The sequence below is a fragment of the Amphiura filiformis genome, chromosome 9 (genome assembly GCF_039555335.1).
Source record: "Amphiura filiformis chromosome 9, Afil_fr2py, whole genome shotgun sequence".
In the NCBI taxonomy this organism is placed as follows: Eukaryota; Metazoa; Echinodermata; class Ophiuroidea; order Amphilepidida; family Amphiuridae; genus Amphiura; species Amphiura filiformis.
This window is the reverse complement of record NC_092636.1, coordinates 53,683,891-53,703,721: the sequence shown is the minus strand read 5'-3', so window position 1 is coordinate 53,703,721 and position 19,831 is coordinate 53,683,891. Positions and strand designations below refer to the sequence as shown.

Here is a 19,831-nt window from a genome sequence, read left to right as displayed (position 1 = left end):
TGTCTATGTACTTATAAGGCCAGCAAAGACATGCCGTGATCAAAATTGATTGAAATTTGAGTTAGATGCATTATTCTGTGCAGTGGTATATGAAAAAAAGTGGAGTAATTTGAAAATTAAATTGGAGAGATGCGCACGTTATAAAAAGGGTAAACAGAATGTTGTAATCAAAACTAGACCAACAACGACCATTGTGGCCTCTTGTCTTCTCTAACAGCTATTTATGGTTATTGTGTAAAGTGGGGCAGGTTCTTTCAGGAATCACGTAACCAGTATTTGATTATGTTTGAACTTTTGAATACATGTATATTGTTTGCATGCATTGCAGGTTGTATTTGCTCATTTATTGGCTTATTGAATATGTGCAATATCAGTATCTTGGGGAGGGGGTACATCATAATATTTTGTTTGGTAGATGTATTCTCCGTCCCCACAGAACTGGAAATGGAAGGTCTTTGGGAGCTGAGGTATATTGGTATAATTGCGTCTTTTGGAGCTGCAAACTGGGGTTTAAGATATTTTAGAACGTCATTTAGCGCTCTGTTTTGATCAAATGTAGGAGTCTTTCAGAGCTGTGTGGTCATAAAAACAGGGTATTTCAGGGGGAACATTATATGACCATTGTCTTAAATGAGAGGGAAAATAAGTTGGCAAATAGGTCAACATACTGGAGGAGTGCTGTTTCTATGTAAATTTCCAAAATATTTTGACTTTCAAATTTCAATAGAAGCACACTTATACTGCAAAGTAAACAGTTCAGCAGGATTGAGGATGTAAAGATTGCTGCATTTTGTGATGGAAAGAGTGGGAAGGTGTCATATAACTTGGTCGATCATTCAGAGGCATAGATATTGACTTGTTACTCAAATATTCTGCTTGAAAAACTTGTCTTGTCATGCATGCTTGTACATTAAAGTCACTGATTGTAGTTTGTGTGAGTTTTTTATAATTTGATTAGTGTAAACTGCATATCCATTATTTCATGTGCCTGTGTTGAAATTTTTTTTAAATGGCTTTCAGTATAATTTTAAATATGATCAATATTAATATTATTAAAATATAACTCGTGGTATATTAATGTTAAGCTAGAGGTTAGATATATAGTAGCTGCTTTTATATTGTTATATCAGAAGTTGTACTATCACACGGTAGAGGATAGTAAAAACTAAAATTCAATTTTTTTTTATAGTTATTTATAGTTATCTGTGACATGATCAAGGGGAATGAGTCACATGTCGGCCCTGGTCGAAAATGAGTTTTATGCATGTTTCTAAAGAGGACATTTAGAGCTTTCAGAAACTGAAAACCCCATGTTGATACGACTTTTCTTTGTGAAGTTACATCAATTTATCAATCGCTGAAAACAATATAAAACAAAAGAATTTTAACACTCTCTTTGCCAATATCTCAAAATCAATATAAGCGACATCCGACTCATTTCCCTTGATCGTGTCACATATACACATTCAATTTTATAGGAAATATAAAAATCTACCATTGTGCACTGTACACACAATCATTAATAGTGCACAATGGTAGATTTTGTATCTAGTATCTTTGATATTAACCATGTATGGGCTGTTTTAGTCAATTAATTATTATTTTAATAACTAAAGCTAGTAAAAAATTAAGTTGTCGCCATAAAAACGACCCTTTCTAAAATGAACAAAACTTGCCTACAAATTCTGTTGCACTTACAGCATGGTGTTTTATGGACTATGCTGAACAATGAAATGAAATTCAGCGCTTACAAGCTAAACCACAGCTACTGACTAAGAATTGGATATACGCTTGGTTACAAAGTATTTTTGCACACAAATATTTTTTTACATTCAGAATTTTCTTGCTCTCAAAGCACACTTTTGGTGATGAACTGAATGTTTTTTATTACTTGGTTGTTAGTTACTATCATTACTATTAATATTATAGAATTATAATAGAATGTCCTATCTTTCATATTCTCCTTCATCTCCTCAGGAGTGGATCCAGGAGTGTGTTTTTTTTTCGGTCAAAAGGAGGCAGCTAGAACTTCAGGCACTAATCACGATGTATCATATTGCTGACTTGTGTGTTAATTCTTGTTGTTATTGATAGTGTTCTTTTACGATGTATGCTTTCATTTCTTTTATGATATCATCTTGTTTCATTTTCTTGCTTTTTCTTACAGTTGGGTTGTTCGCCAGCCAGGATTTTGTACACATTGTCTTGTTCAATTGTAATGTAGCCCGGGAATGTAGCACTTTGGCCATCTGTTCACTCTTTTCTTTTCTTCATATTTTTCATAATTGACTGACTCTGTGTATTTTACTTTCTACTCTATTTCAGCCATCAAGGCAGCCTTGTTGATACAGAGATGGTACAGAAGATATCAAGCCAGGCTTGAAGCAAGACGCAGATGTACATGGAATATCTTCCAGAGTTTGGAGTATGCCGGAGAGCAAGACCAACTCAAGGTAAGGTGGATTTACTGACCAAGAATTGGATACACAATAGATGTTTTTGCTGACTTGGAACCTTAACTATGTTCAAGGACTTTTATCCGACTTAGCGTTTAGGTCTACATTTTACAAGCCTTATGGTCTTTATGGCGTGTATAACTGACACTTTCCCTGGAACCTTACTTAGAACTTTTACTTTGTGTGCCGCACATAGTATTTTTGTCTTCTGATTTATAGACAAACTTTGTAGGGATGAGGCATTGGCTTCATCACCAAAGATGTCTTTGAAACATGTGGTTTGGTGTGGAACAGACTGACATCTAGAGAAATAGGCTATTCCAGATGTAACCCATACACCCTCTATGGAAGACATGACCTTAATCTTTCACACAGGGAGTGTGAATTTCAAATGGGGTTACCTGAATGGGTGACTCCATTCGAAATCTACACTCCCTGTGTGGGAGCTTATGTAAGTTCATATTTTCCATAGGGATGTATGGATTTCAATTGGAATAGCCAAATGTAGGTAAAGTGATGTTATTCTTAGGATGGTAATAAATCAAATGTAAGATCAGTTGTAAGTTTTTGTGAAACAGGTATTTAGGTGACAGTGTATGTAATGCCTGGAAGTAGAAAAAGCTTCTTTCCCTTACTGAACATGTTCATCAAGACTGTTATTGAAACATAATAGTAGATTATTCTTATTTCTAGTCCAGAAAATAGTACTCACTGTGAACGTTTGGGAGTCTTACAGACGCCTTTTTCTACACTATTGTTGTTATGACAATCTTCTGTTTACCACTGATGCTGGTTGCTCAGCAACACAGTTGCAGGTTCTTTTTCCATGAAGATCATCAAACATGTGAATGATATATTGCTCATGTTTACTGATATACTGCAACCAGCATCAGTGGTAAACAGAGGATCGTCACAACAACAATAGTGTAGAAAAAGGCATCTGTAAGACTCCGAAACAGGAAATAAGAATCTACTATTAAGCTTCTTTCCCGATTTGTACAAGAAAGCCAACAAGACACCATTCTGCCCACCAAAATGGCATGCAGTAGCATAGCTAAAGAGTTGGGGAGCTCGCCCCATAGGATGCTGGTCACCTTATTTTTGTTAAAGATTTTAGGCACTTTATGCCCTGTTTGACCACTTTTGGTGAAACTTGGACACCATGAAAATTGCTTTGTCCTTCTAAATATTCGCCAGCGAAGTGTTACGTGTAACCGTAAATGCGATTATCACTATGTCAACTAGATCACACTTTTGAGTTCTGCACCACGATCAAAATGATCGCAACACAAAGTCTATAGCATGTGCTACCAACTCCAAAAGGTGCATGATCCAGTTACCAAGGAGTTATGTAACCACTTCGCTGGCGAATAGTGACACATTTTATGAAATGTCATGTGCAATTATTATCACTGGAATATAATGTTTAATTTGTTTGTCAAGGACATAGCTAAATGAGTTTTTCTCATAACATTTATGTGCACTATAGTGAATATTATATGGAATGGACTGAAAATAATTTAACTACTTCTGACGTGCAATAATAGTCTGCTGCTTTTGTTCAATATGATGCATTGCTTCAAATTACAAGGCTGTCACAAACTAGTTTTCCAGCTAATATGTGCGACAACTAAGCAATTAAAAAATGAAATAAATAAATAATTTTTTTGATCTGAAAAGTACCAAACTATTCCAACATGGGAAAGTATTCTTGTATTCTCCAGACAATAAAGCTAGCTACTGTCACAGCAATAAATTGACTGGCTCTGAGCTTTTGAATATCTTCTGCAAATTCAAGAAGCAACTTGCCATACTACTACCAAACTACATAATAGCCAGTCCAGAGCAACGACTGATAATATAAAGTACAATAGTATCACAATTCACAGCTTGAACTTGGTGGTAGCATGATGCGGAAATAACAAAAAGACACTAATGCAGGTCAAAAACTTTCTCCCCAATATCCTTCATTTTGTTGCATCTTCATCTACTGTCTCATCTCAAAATCAACTGACTGAACAGGTCATGACTCTATTGAAAGCAAATTACTGAACAGGCCTTTAAATAATTTTGATTTATGATATTTGTGCATTGAAACACAGTTAGGTTGATTATACCATACACATACAGTTATGAAGTAGATCTAGCAATCCATGTGCTGGAATCATCATAATATGGTATCTTAATACCAACCAGGTATGATTAAAGTTGTGTTTTGAAACCCAATACTTATTATGGATGATCATGTTTCTTGTGACGTAAATGGCGGCATAGAATACCTTCAAATGGAATTGTTACGCTCGCAAATATTTGACCCACTAAAAGGATTCTTGATGTGAATTATTTTCATATTGCTAAATTCTCAAATATTAGGCCTACATTTATGTATTGAAACTAGAAAGGAACAAAGATTGATTAGTACCATCCCATCCATGTGACAGTTTCCATGGTATTTTGAAGCTTTGCTTGACAACGCATCAACAAGCTTTGCTTGACAACGCATCAACAACATTAAGACATACCATTATTTGTACCTTATTTCCACATCCATCTTTGCTAGACATCCCAGCAAACACAAAATGTTTTTAAAACGTTTTAAACATATTATAATTTATATTATATTATATTATATTATATTATATATAGGTTTTGGTTTTGGTATAAACATTTTAGTAACATTAAATGGCAGGTTTGATAAAGGCCATAAAAACGCTTTAAAACTTTTATATGAAAACAAAATTTTTCAAAATGTTTTCAAAAATGATATTGTAAATGATTTTTGCAAACATTTGTTGACAAATATATTGTCAACACTTAGATAACATGATGTGAGAATATTTTTGCAGTAAGTTTGTCAAAATTTTTTTGAATTTCATGAAAATGTTTAATGCCCTTTATATACCCTTTATAGAAAACTCTTAATATAACCCGACATTTAAATGTCGTCTGGCAATTTTTTCTAACCTTTTGCGAATAATGTTGAAAACGTTTTGTGTTTGCTGGGATATAACCTACATATCCAGGGTCTCTGATTCAGACAACAGAAGAGAATACCTTCAACTTTTAAGTGGGCTATTCCAGTTGAAATCCACACTACCCCTGTGGTAGATTTAGCTAAAGTTTTCCACAGAGGGAGTATGAGTTTTGAATGCAATAGACAATTGGGTAACTTCCATTTATAATACTCACTCCAGTTGTGGAAGATATAGGTAAAGCCATAATACAGGGGGAGTATATGTTTAAAAATGATTAGCCCTGACCAATTACATTTGTAAAACATCTCCCTCTGTGAAAGATATTTCCACAATCTTCCACGGTGGGAGTGTGGATTTAACTGGAATAGCCCAATTACAGTAATATTAGGATGTCTTTGTAAAGGTTGTGGCAATACATGTACCAGGGATTGTAACTACTATATAAATCATTTGAGACAAGCAATATTTCTGTAGTAATAATATTAATGAAATGTATTGTGCATTCATTTTAGTCTCATAACAGCATAATAACATTTTAATTGCCATGCACTGTGAAACTGTAAGGTATTGGGCAATCTACACTAGACAATGAATCCATATTAATGTGATGCTCCAAAATCTGGATCAATGTGCAATTGTGTATGGACTTGTGCAGGAATTAGGTCTTCAGAATCCTAGCCCTGTTCTCGGACCGTGACACCCCTCAAATTGTGTGAGCGAAGTTGTCAGCAGGCATCAGGATATTTTGTAGGCTATCGTAGAGCCCTAATGTGGAAATGGAGTTCTTTGACATCCTATATAGCTGGTGTTCTGCAGATTGATACCCTTACTGCCATCTGTTTGTGATAGTGCTCGACTATGCCTTGAGAATGGCTATCGAAGGCGGGGAAGAAGCACTTGAATTCCATCTAGAAAGGAGAAAGAACAGACAAATTGGGTCAGAAGTGGGAACAGACCTGGACTTTGCTGATGACATCACCCTGCTGTCAGAAGAAATACAACAAGCTCAGGAACTACTTCAAAGGGTTAAGACATCAGTTGGAAGAGTCGGCTTAAAGATTAATGCCAAGGGAAGACTGGCCTACTTACAAGTGCGCATTAATATGGATCTCGCTTTCGTGTGGTGCCACGATCACCCAATAACTGAAACGGATCATTAATCATTTGTACTAGAGAGTTGAAAGCAATATATCACAATATTTTTCCTTCCTTATAGGAATTGATTGACTGTCAACCTGCAAGTGATCAAAAAAAGGACATCTCACTTCATATCCATAGATCATCAAAATGATTATACCTATTAAGAAAATCAAAAGCAATTTGAATATTGACTTAAGTGAGTTTTATCTTTGATCCATTGTAAGCAACCGCAGTTATCTTTGATCTATTGTAAACATCCGCAGTTATATTGAATTATGATTGAAAAAGTATTAAAAAAAAATGATGATTCTATTATGCTGACTATATTGAATTGTAGTGGCATTATGCAAACTGACTTAGGGAGAGATGGAGAAAAAACATAACAGAGCGATATGGAAAAATGAGAAAGAGAAATAGAGAGGGGGCACCACCCACAAAACTGTCAAAGTGTTGACACTTGCACACTTTTCACTGTAAAAGTGGGGCATTGTGATGATATCACTTTGACAGTCATATTTAAATGTGTTGAAACATGACCCTGTTTAATTATAGGGGTATTGGGCAAAGTTAAGAAAATGATGTCATGGACAGAGCCCACTATGCAAACAAAACAAAATCTGAGAGAATCTAAAAAGCGATTTATTCCATTGAGAGGCTTATGTCATATAGATAGGAGCCCTCTATCAATTCCCGCAGTTGAATCTCCAAATATGATCCTACATTGTGCGGGGTATATAGGGTCTCTCGCTTCAAAATAAAGGAGACATTTGCAGCATGTCCCCACTTTACCAGATTTGTAGGTGAGAGAGAAGGGGAGAGAAACTGAGTGGGAGGGATAGATAGAGAAATAAAGTAAAAATCTACACATAACTAATGGAATGCTACGAGGTGGAATAAGCTATTTAAGTGCAGCAGGTGATTTTGTTTTGGATGCACACATCAGAATAAGATTTCATCTGCTTGTTCTGATGCAGCTGGTGTTTTGTGAAATGACAAGACATAGCTTTAAACAGGTTAACAACACAAGATGTAGTACCATGGGGGTACCTTGCACTTCACTATTTGGGTTGAACTAAATTCAATAATATTGTCTGCCGGCTTTCCGACAAAGGGTAAATAAAGAGTAATAAGAAGTAAATAGGTGTAAATAGCTGTTACATGTGTATCAAGCCATTGGTAGTTTCAGTTAAAGGTGGGAGTGTCTTATTTTTCTTATTTTTTCTTATTTTCTACCATACAGGAAAACAATCTGTTTGGAGGTTATATTGCTCCATTGGTTAATTGGATTATCAGAAGTAAAATCATGTATAACAATGCACTATAAAACAATACATACTTTCGGTAAATAATAACTCAATGCATGCTATCTTCAGTAAATAGCAGGATACACAAAACTCAAAATGTGCTATCTTCAGTAGATAGCATTATACATGAGGGTAGTGAGGGGTATAGGGGTGTAACCTAAAGCACTGACCACCATATCCTTGACCGAGAGGTATCGTCTGCCATCTGGATGCTGAACTGTTCTAAATCTCAAGATGCTTTCAGTTTAGGTCATGTATAGTGTACACCCCCACCGCACCACTTAGGTGTGTATCTGGGGCAAGGGGGCAGCAACCCCCCACTCTAAGCTGATGTGAACCACTGATTGGCCCATGTGGTTGTCTTTTATAGTGCATATGCGCCTATATAAGTTCTTGACCTGTGTCACTCCTCATGGGCTATTGTTCACTTTTAGCATTATGTATAAATATACACATATAATACAATGCATGCTATCTTCAGTTGATAACAGGATACACAAAACTCCTCAATGTGTGCTATCTACAGTAGATAGCATGATACATTCAACTCAATGCAATTTATGTTCAGTAGATAGCATGATACATATAACTCAATGCATGCTATCTTCAGTAAATAGCAGGATACACAAAACTCAAAATGTGCTATCTTCAGTAGATAGCATTATACATATAATGCAATACACAAAACTCAATGTGTGCTATTATAATACATTGCTTGGTATCTTCAATAGATACCATGATACACATAATTAAGTACACTGTATCTTTGGTATCTTCAGTAGATAGCATGATACACACAACTCAATCCATGCTATCTTTAGTAGATAGCAGGATACACAAAAGTCAATGCATGGTATCTTCAGTAGATAGCATGATATTTTAACTAAACGCATGTTATCTTCAGTTGATATCAGGATACATTGAACTCAATGCATGTATCTTCAATAGATTGTATGTTATCTTGAACTCAATGATTGCTATCTTTAGTCTCAGGTACATTAAACTCAGTGCATGCTATGCATTGCTTCTAGTAGATAACAGGATACACAAAACTCAAAGCATACTATATAGATAGCATGATACATTCAACTAAATGCGGTGCTATCTACAGTACACAGCACCTCAAACAACTCAAAATATCCCTTTAAAGTGATGCTGAATGTTGTGACTTTTCACAGGTCAAATTGAGATAAAGTTACTATGAGCGCAGCTTTAGTGAAAGGCCAGATGACACCATCATATTCAGTATTCAGGTGACTTTAATCAATTTTACACAGCAATGAGTTTGATGCTTTTATCATATTGTCAATTTCACAGTGGATTTACTCTGGAGTGACTGTAATCTCTATGGACACTTGTCAGCCTTCTCAGGTGAACTGACGTAAAGAGGCTAATTGTTGTTGAAGTACAAATTTTACGCTGTGAAAATATATCAATATTTGTAAATTGGATGTATCTTATATTTCATTAGTGATATGATTTTGCTTTTAATTATGTGTAATTTGTAAAGGATGTAAAAGCTCAAAATTTTGTAGTTCATTTAAAGCTTCATCTCATGAGTAAGTAGCCTTGCATATGATACACACTCAATATTAATCAAACTTTATGCAATTGGCGACAGACCATGAACACTTTTGAATGTAGAATTGCCATAGTGATGTGTTGCTATGGAAACGATCAAAGTTACTTAAAACGTTTGAAATTGTTTGATTATATTATTGTCATTGATGTATAAGTGTATGTGACCTGACTGAGAGAGTATGGGATAATTACGTGCATTTGAATTTAAGTGGTCTACTCGCTGATGTCAGAAAAATAGAAGGCTTAGAATTATTTTTGCCAAAGTCACGAACGGCTTGGGCTATAGAATCCATTTGGCAAGTCTTGGTAGATATCTGGTGTTTTGTATTGATATAAATAGAATTACAATTTATATATACTTGTAAATAACTGATGTTATTAATATTACATATAAGAAAAATAAGACCTGACTGCAATGAAGTTAATATTGAATTTCATATAAAAATTGTAGAAAAACATAATTTTCTTGTAATTTCTTCTGCGATGGTATAGTGTAGGCCAGGGGTGCTGAACTACATTCCTTAAAGTGCTGCTTTAAAATGTAGTTCAGATTCCGAGCCTTGATATTAGTCCTCAATAAAGTTGTCATGTTAAAAACAAAATGTGAAAATCATGACCTACCCTCTCTGAGCTGTTCTAGATGTGCCTGGCAGTGGTCACTAAATATTTCACGATCAGAGGGAAGGGGCAGTCTCAGGACCTGAGGTGATCAGAGGGTTTGTGTGTGGTTTGTACCCTAGTCACTAGACTGGACTTACACAAGGGCTCTGATAAGCTGTCACTAAATATTTCGCGATCAGAGGAGGGGGCAGTCTCAGGACGTGTGGTATTCAGAGGGTTTGTGTGTGGTTTGTACCCTAGTCAATAGACTGGACTTGAGTCATATCATGAGGGCTCTGATTAAGAGCTATTAAAATGTAGAGAATTCTAAAGTGTCACTATATCCATATCCAAGGTGATTCATTAACAGGTGGACAGGTGGGATTCATCATAGGGCCTCTGGTGGAGTCCATGGGGAACTCCCTGTTAGGGGTCTAGGAGGGCAATGCCCTGGGAGCTCTTGGGTTTAGCATTTTTATACAGCTAAGGAACTAAGGAAGAGACTCCTTGGACGTGATTTCTTGATTAATCAAAGTACAAAAACATCTCTTTTCCCTTTACTATTATAGCCGCTGGCCCGCTGTGTGCTGTTTGGAATGCAGCGCCGTGCCAAAAGTGGCACATGCACATCCAGTTGTGGATCCCCAGTGTTGACATTCGCACATGTCAGCAGCACCAACATATGTATATAGAACTAATAGCTTTACGGTATTGCAATCATGTCATGTCAATTGTTTAGATGATCTATTTGAAGTGCTTTTTTTAATCACTAATTACTTGACTTTGACTGGTTGTGAATAGTGTTTAGTAGTCTGTGCATGAAGTGCTGGTGTAATCATTCACACAAAGAGGAAAACTGTATATAATTTGTTTATTTTGAAATTGTTATGGTGTGCTTATATACACTAGGGGAATGAGATAGGTTTTGTCCTCACTTTACTCCACTGAGGTCCTGGGTTTGAGCATTAACGATATGAATTTTTGTTTTTACTGTCCTCTACCATGTAATAGACGACAGGTCCAATATTTTATCATAGTGGAGCATCCACTACTCAAAATAATGACTATCGTCTATCAGGTGGTAAAGGATAGTAAAAATAAAACTTCCTATCAATTATTTTCTAATTGATGTCAGTATTTGGTCACATTACAACAGGTAAAGATTGTTAACATACGAGTCATCCGATATAGTAGAGTAATCCAAATACAAAGGGTATCTTTATATGCGAATGTGTCGTTCAGGAAATCCTATATATTTCATTTGTCATTTGATGTAACAATTTCATCCCATTGGGATGAGATAGGATGTACAGTAGGATCCACAGGGCTGGTAAAGAAATCATACAAGGAGGAAATGTGTTTAAATATTTGATTCTGGAAACATGATGTACTACTATACAGCTTCCATTGTCATTGATGTAAGCATGTTATCCCATTGGGATGAGATGATGGACTGTAAATTTCACAAGAATATAAGTAATTGTACAAGGAGGTATCAATGTGAATATTTGCATTGGCTAAGTCTATGAGGACCACAGCTATATCTACAGTTGTAGATTTCAGACAATGTATTTATTCTGAACACCTCGCTCGCATCATAGCACTTTTATTCCCCATATTATTGGTGTGTGTCACCGTCAATTGGTCTTTTCTACTGCTTTGCAAAAGGCGGGTAACTACTATTCACTTCCCATAATTTAGTAGGGAGACTGGTAGTACGGAACCACTTTTGTGTGACCTTCAAGCGCTACTAATGTGGTGTGAATCAATCGGCCATCCCCCCATTTGTCTTCATCAAAACTGAAATTCTGGTATCAGAAGAGAGCTCATATTTTTTCATTATCACAGTAAAATTTAACACCTAAATTAAGATATATTTTGTTCAGGCAGTATGAACAATAACATGGTGATTTGTCGTAAACACAAGGTGTATCATGTACTGTCCTATGGGTCATTGTTGGCACATTTTTGCTTTTCATTTCAAACCGTCCACTGGAGCAATACAACTCAAAATTTTAAGCATATTGTGTTAATGGTAGGCCTTAATAAGTTAATAGAAGATAGAAAACAGAACATGAAAATATTATTGGACCGCGCCCCTTTAAGGTCAGGTTTGATCACACATGCTGTATCTTATCACAGTTTATGTGCCTAATAGTGTTCTCACTAAATCGCCACATAATATTGTTTCTGCCTACTATTTACCACCTCAAAAAATGGTTGACGGCAAGGTTACCCCTAATTACCCATCAACCCTTTGCCCAACTAGAATATCATGAAATTCATCAAAATTGATTTCAATTTTGGAGCAAGCATACATGATAATGTAAAGCAAGTGTACTATTGACAAACCTGACATTCAGCATGAAGATAACTTAAAAGTACTGTTAGACATTTTAAATTGAAAACCATACTTAACATGCAAAATGTGAGACAATGGTATAACCTTTACATTTACAAAAGGACTTAATTGCAATGTTTATGAAAAAATCATGAGGTATTAAATGAATTCAATGTTGGTTATTGTCTACTGCAGCTCTGAAAGCTTTTTTTTCTAAAGGCATTTTAATTCTCTGCATTTCACGACTGTAGTGTTTCTTTCATTAAGTTTTTATCGCTTTAATTTTCTTACTTACCTGAAGGTGACACCGTCTGTTTCCCGTATGCTGAATTTCATTATTAAAAAAACAGAGAAGGGGAAAAACAGGGAGAAAAGGAATCAAATCTATGCCTTCATGACAACATCTATAGAGCAATGAACCTTGTAAGGATGATTCTGTGAAAGCACACCACTGGTGAGGAACCAGCAAATATTTCTCAATACGTAGTCTCACACCACAATGTAACTGATGTGATGGTGTGTACTTGCTTGTTTTGTTCAGAGGTGTTGTGAGGTGTATGTATCTTCAACTGTCATGAAATCCAATGGACCATGATAGCTAGCCATACAACCAGCCCGTGGGCCAGTTCTGACCTGCTGACCAATTACATTTCGCCAGCGGAGTGGTTACATAACTCCTTGGTAACTGGATCACACACCTTTTGGAATCGGTAGTGCATGCCATAGACTTTGTGTTGCGATCATTTCGATCATGGTGCAGAACTCAAAAGCGTGATCCAGTTGACATGTGATAATCGGATTACACATAATACTTTGCTGGCGAATAGTTTCTTGGGCTATAATCTGGTACATACATCATTAAAACAGTTATCCATATAAATTATTATATATCAATTGCAATACGCACCTTTAGGGTTTCTCTACCGGATGTCGATTTATACTGAAATTTCTAACCACAAATTATACTAAATTTCTAACCACAAATTATACTATATGCATATTGCATAACAATGGAGATGGATTAAAGTCTGAACTGTATCTATTGTTATGCAATATGCCTATTAACCTGTGAGAAGGAATTTAGGTACAAATCGACTACCAGTATAGAGAATGCATATTGGCCCCTGAACAGCTCTGAAATACAGTTTAGTCAAACTATGTGTATTTGGCCCTTGAGTGCAGATCTTTGAAATGAATTTGTCACTCTGTGACCCATGAGCAAATATAATTAAGATCGCCAGTCATAGACCCTGTTCACATTAGAAGATTTTTCATTCGACGAAGATAAGTTAATCTTGATTAAGTAATTAAGCATGCATACACATTACGCTGAACAAAGACATTGCACTGTACACATTTCATGAAAATTAACGAAGCTTGAACGAGCTATTATCGCCCGGCTATTATTTCAGCCGGCGAAGGTCACTGTCACATGATCACTTTCCTTTGTTGAACGAAGCGGCGTACACATTATAAAATTAGCTTTGTCGAAGCGAAGTATTCCTTCGTCGAAACAACCTTTTTTAGCTTCGTTGAGCAATTTTAATCTTCGTTGAAGGAAGAAAAGTGTGCACACAGTAGGAAAAACAATTTTTAATCTTCGTTTGAGGTTCGTCGAAAGAAGAAAATGTGAACAGGGTCATAGAGTGGTTTTCTCTAACCTCCAACACTTAACCCCTTACCACAGATGCAATAAACCTGTGGATTAAGTGCTAGAATAGGGTAGATTTGTTATAATGAAATTGTGTGCTATTCATACGTTCAGTAGTGTGTTGCGTGTTATAGAATTACTAATTAAATTGCTGAAATGTAAAAACACCACATGCACTACATGTAGCACTACATGTAGCGGTGTGAAAAGATGACTTCATGTCAACGTCTAAAACTGACACCTTTCCTGAACCTCTTGCTCTCAAACTTGTTTCTTCCTCCCTGCATTCACTGTCATTGCTAAACCTCTTGCGCAGATACTCTATACTACTGACGCAAAGGTGGTGTGCCGCAAATATGGGGAAGAATACCACATTTTTTCCTCATCAGCTTTAAGACACATTGATAGCATATTAAGGTGGCAAGCAACGCGCAGTGTTGTTATTTTTCTCACCATATTTAACCCTACCACTGCTGAGATCATAAATATGAAAACTAGAACTTTTATGCGGGATTATTAGACTATATTGGCAAAAACAGGAGTATAATGCAACAAGCTAAGTATGGCATGGACAGTCTAGAGGAGCTCAGACTTTTTTATTTGTTTTTACTTCATACTTTTGATGTATTTAGTACCATAGGTTCTAATCTATGTTATTATTTGGACCCATGACCTTAATATTTTGGCCAGAGAAAAGGCATTTTATGAGTGTATTAAAATGGATTAAAGTTGCAATTAGAGATGGGTTTAGAGTTGGAGTTCTGGATTTTAGAGTTGGTAATGATTTGCAATAGGATTGTGTATTTTTTAGCATCTTATTTAACGTGGGTAAATCATTCAGTACTAAACCACTGCTTTCCCAAGATGCCCAGGGGCCAGGGCCAGTGATAGGGCCTATAGTTTGATCAGCTCGTATTAATCGGGCGGGAATTGTTAGTCTTTTACCACTTCGCCGAAAAGTAGTGATATAATTGACCTGTCTGGTCTATATTGTGTGTGTTAAAGAAAATAGACAACATATAGGACTAACATGAATAATTTGTGATGCTTCTGGCAAAATGTCACAAGACAATTCTCAAAATACAAAACATAAATATTAATGCGCAACGTTATAAGGCCCACCGATTACGAGCTGATCGGCAGAGGTTATCCAAATTGGAACTGGCTACAAGATTTTTTTTTTCATCCACTGCATCTGCCCCACAATTCAAATAGTAATGGAGAGACAGAGGGGATAATAGTTACAATAATTTTTAAAGTTATAAATGTATGTCTATCATTCCGATCTGATCTCAAAGTCAATTACTATTCAGACTTTGAGTTAGTGCTGCAATTAGACTTAGGGTTAGGGTTGGAGTTAGTATAATTCCAGTTGGATTCAGAACTGGAGTTGTTAGATTTTGCTTTTCATTAGATATTGGTTTGTTATAGAGTTGGTACAATATACAATGGTCGAAATATAATCACGAGGTGAAAGATGGATTGTTCCATTGGAATGGAACAATACATCTTTCACCGAAAGTGATTATATTTCGACCATTACAAATTTAAGACAGTTAATATTTGTTTTATATCACTCATGCATAAATTCTATTACTAAAATACTATTTAAGGTAGGAAATACATTTTTCATCAACATAACACCATGTTTTGCCGTGATATGCTTCACATTTAGGGTCCACCCCATAACTAAATCGGCGAGTCCAAGAGTCAGCGCACAGCTTGGCGCAGGCACACTACGACAGAGCACTGATGGTAAAGACTATCACACGGAAAGGGTGATGGTAAAAATGATAAATGGTAATCAACCAATGAACTGTCTAGAATTTATGTATGAGTGATATAATAAGCAATATCCGCTTGTCTTGTTGTGATGGTAACTGCACAAGCCCTTCTTGGACTATAGGGCCATTCCAGTTTAAATCCATATACCGGCTATGGAAGACATGACCTTAATCTTCCATACAGGGGGTGTGAATTTCAAATGGGAGTATAATTGGCACCCAACATAGGAAATCTGTGAGTAAGTGGAATAGTGTGGAACAAGACCTGTTTCTTGAAGAAAGTGTGTGAAAAGTAGAACATTCCACACTGTTCTGCTTACTCTTTGGAAAGTATCACCTGTGTAAGGATCTTGTACGCTTTCTCACAGATTTCTTTTGCTGGGTGCCAATTATTCGCCAGTGTATGTGGTCCAGGAAGCTGTTGCATCCATATCAGTGCATTTTGCTGTTGTGTCGATTGGACAACTGCTTGGTTACTGACATGTGTTTAGAGTAGAGTATTGAGGCAATCCTGTGTGTAATTTTAGTTAATTTTGATGGACAGGATTTTAAGATATGACCTTGTGAAAAAAATTCTTTTTTGGCTTAGTGTATTTTGAAAGATCTGGATGTGCTCTGTTTATTTTGGGGTATTTTTTGTCACTATCGACCCATGTTGCACTAGATAGCAAATCAGTACAGAATATTGAAATGGAAGAAATGCATTGTGGGAAGTGTAAGATATCTTCTCTGGCTGATTCTCTCTAGTGATTAGTATCGCTATTTGGCCTGTGAATTGGATCAATGCATGGAAATGTCATCTATTTCAGAAATTCATGCATATCATCCGGCTCTTGACACGAAATGTATGACAGGCATTTGTGAAATGTAAGAAGCAAATAAGAATGCATAATGTGTTTTGCGTAGTTCAATCATGAGCGATTAGTGATGGCTTATGATCCAACAACACCAAGATGGTACATTTTGTTTTGCTTCAGAGCACCTAATGCGAAGCAAACTGTACCGTCAAAGTGTCGCTGGCCCAAAAGCCATAACTAATCGCTTGTGATTGAACTACATAAACTGCATTAAAACATCCTTTATATATCCCAGACACACTGCCAACTCATCCCTCACTGCAATTGCATAACCAGCCTACACAGTGGGCTATTCCTGTTGAAATCCATATACCCTCTATGGAAGACATTACCTTAATCTCCCACATGGGGGTGTAGATTTAGAGTTTGTCAGCTCAGTTCTGCTCTGTTCCGAAATGAGTTTACATATAACACTGCATACTCTCAGTGATCTGGGAAATGTTCAAATTGTGAATAATTAGATCATATCAACCAGAAAAACTCACATTTTTTGGTTAAATGTTATCACCAACATTGCTGCCAAAACCTTTGGCCTTTAGCTGGGTGGATGATTTAGGGTCATCCAGGTTTAAATCAATGAGAATGACACATGGTTGGGATCAGGTCATCAAGCAACTTCCTCATAGATTGACCACGGATAACCCTAAAATCATCCACCCAGCTGAAGGCCAAAGGTTTTGGCTGTAACATCGGTGATAACCAGGGTCTTAGCTAGCCACCCGTCTGGCCGTCATTTCAGACGGCCAGTTTGCTCCTGGGACGGGCAAAATTAATGCCTTTGACAGATGCCATATTATGAATTGTATGTTTTGAGAAGCTAATTGACCTTTTTAGTAGACCCAATTTGTAGAACAAGGCCAAATCAGCACATTATTTGAACTCTTTGAACCCCCAATGGGCTATAGAGGTCTGGCAAATGTTTTAAAGGTCAAATTAGGACAGGCAATTTTATTCAAATGACGGGCAACCCATGATTTCTAGCTAAGACCCTGGTGATAACATCTAACCAAAAAGTGAGTTTTTCTGGGTGACATGATTTAATTTAAATCACAATTTAATAATCATTTAGTTATGGTAGAAAAACTTTTCAGGTTTCTTGGGCTATATAATCTGGTGCATACATCATTAGAACACTCATCAATACAAATTATAATATATGAACTTGTCAATATAAATCAGTGTATGGTTTCACATCCTCGGACTTGTTTATAAGTAGCTTTTTGAGGATATTAAATTGGAATCATAAAAGCTGTTTTGAGGAGCTTAATTTCTTTACCTTGTCATTATGAGATTCAATCATTAATATTGAAACAATCTTTGTGAAGGAAGTGTGTTAACCTGATAACTGTTCACCAGGGACAACAAATGTATTTATTCAGTAGAAGTCCTTCAGAATACATTATTATTAAGCAAATATTATTATAAATTCATTTTTGACCCAATTTTCAGTGCAAGATATCGCTCAATAAGGAGAAATTGTGTATTCTGTATATCTATATTATTTATTTTGCCTATTTAAATTGTTTTTATATGGCGTTTAGGTTTCAGGTTGAAAGCCACAGGCAATTCTTGTCAAGCTGCAATCTATTATTTATGGGTCTTAATTAGAGTCTGAAGTTTACCGTTTTCTAAAATCCATTTTCCGTGTTGTAATCCATGTTATAAAATTTGTAAATCCATGTTTTATGAATAAAGATTAAAATATGCTCAGATTGGAATATTCTCACGATAATAAGCCGACTGTTACGATGTTAGGATGGATAGGGGGTTCATGGCGTGGTAAATATACCTTTATTTCAGTATTATTAAACAGTATTTGTTATCATAAAAATTGACACACACAACTCAAGATTGTTTTTTTAACAATTTTGGTCATGTCATACAAAAATGTCATTTTGCGTGTTGTACCTCCAATTCTGTGATTTTCTGGAATATTCTCACGATAATAAGCCGACTGTTACGATGTTAGGATGGATAGGGGGTTCATGGCGTGGTAAATATACCTTTATTTCAGTATTATTAAACAGTATTTGTTATCATAAAAATTGACACACACAACTCAAGATTGTTTTTTTAACAATTTTGGTCATGTCATACAAAAATGTCATTTTGCGTGTTGTACCTCCAATTCTGTGATTTTTTTCCGTGAAACGGAAAACTTCGGACTCTAGTCTTAATTGTCAAATCATAGCTTAGTGTGATTTACTTAGTAAGGATGAGCAGGAGTGATTTGTTGAAACAATATATTATTTTGCTATTCATACACTATTCAATGATTTATGAGGAGCTCGTGCAAGGTGGTAATTATTGCGAGATTTGTTTTTGATGCTTTGAATTAGAGAATAAAAGTTTTTTACTTAGTAATGTGGCTATTCAAAGGACTTTCTGAGCAACGTGTATGATATCTACTGCAGATAGCATACACTGAGTTCAGTGTATCCTGCATTCTACTGAAGATACATATAGCATGCATTAAATGAAATGTATCCTGCTGTCTACTGAAGATAGCAATTTTGAGTTATGTGTGTCCTGCTATCTACCAAAGATAGCACTTTTTGAGTTATGTGTATTCTGCTATCTACTGAAGATAGCACTTTTTGAGTTATGTGTATCCTGCTATCTACTGAAGATAGCACTTTGTGAGTTATGTATATCCTGCTATCTACTGAAGATAGCACATTTTGAGTTATGTGTATCCTGCTATCTACTATTGAAGATAGCCGAATTGTTTGTAAAAATTACACAATCACATCATTGAAGACAAACTTCTGATGAAGATATTTCACTAAAATTATGAAACAAATTACAATGTCACAACATTGAGGAAAAGTTACATTATGTCACAAGATTAAGGAAAAGTTACAAAGATATTAGGCAATTTGTCAAAATGTATTTCATAGCATCTTATGAGTATTAAATTTTTAGCAGCGACGCCAGGCTCTGGTTATTGCATGTGTTTTAGGCATGCTTTACGCAATGGCTGTGGAAGCACTGTTTGCTCGCGTATTTATGCAATCACAATGGCAATAGTCGCATATTGCTTGCATATAGAAGAAAGGAAAAAGAAGAGCAAATGGAGATGAAAGAAAGATGGAGAATGAAAGAAAGAAGGGAAGAGCAAAAACGGAGAGAGATAGGGGAC

At 35.9% G+C, this 19,831-nt stretch overlaps 1 protein-coding gene across 7 annotated transcripts in view; it reads left to right on the top strand.

The window, feature by feature from the left end:
• Positions 1-19,831, top strand: part of LOC140161166 (serine/threonine-protein phosphatase with EF-hands 2-like) — a 224,443-nt gene that overhangs the window by 125,465 nt on the left and 79,147 nt on the right. For all 7 annotated transcript variants that reach the window (XM_072184605.1, XM_072184603.1, XM_072184609.1 and 4 more), the window contains one exon: positions 2,326-2,453. In XM_072184605.1, the coding sequence (XP_072040706.1) occupies positions 2,326-2,453 (128 nt within the window). The remainder of the gene's footprint in view (positions 1-2,325; positions 2,454-19,831) is intronic.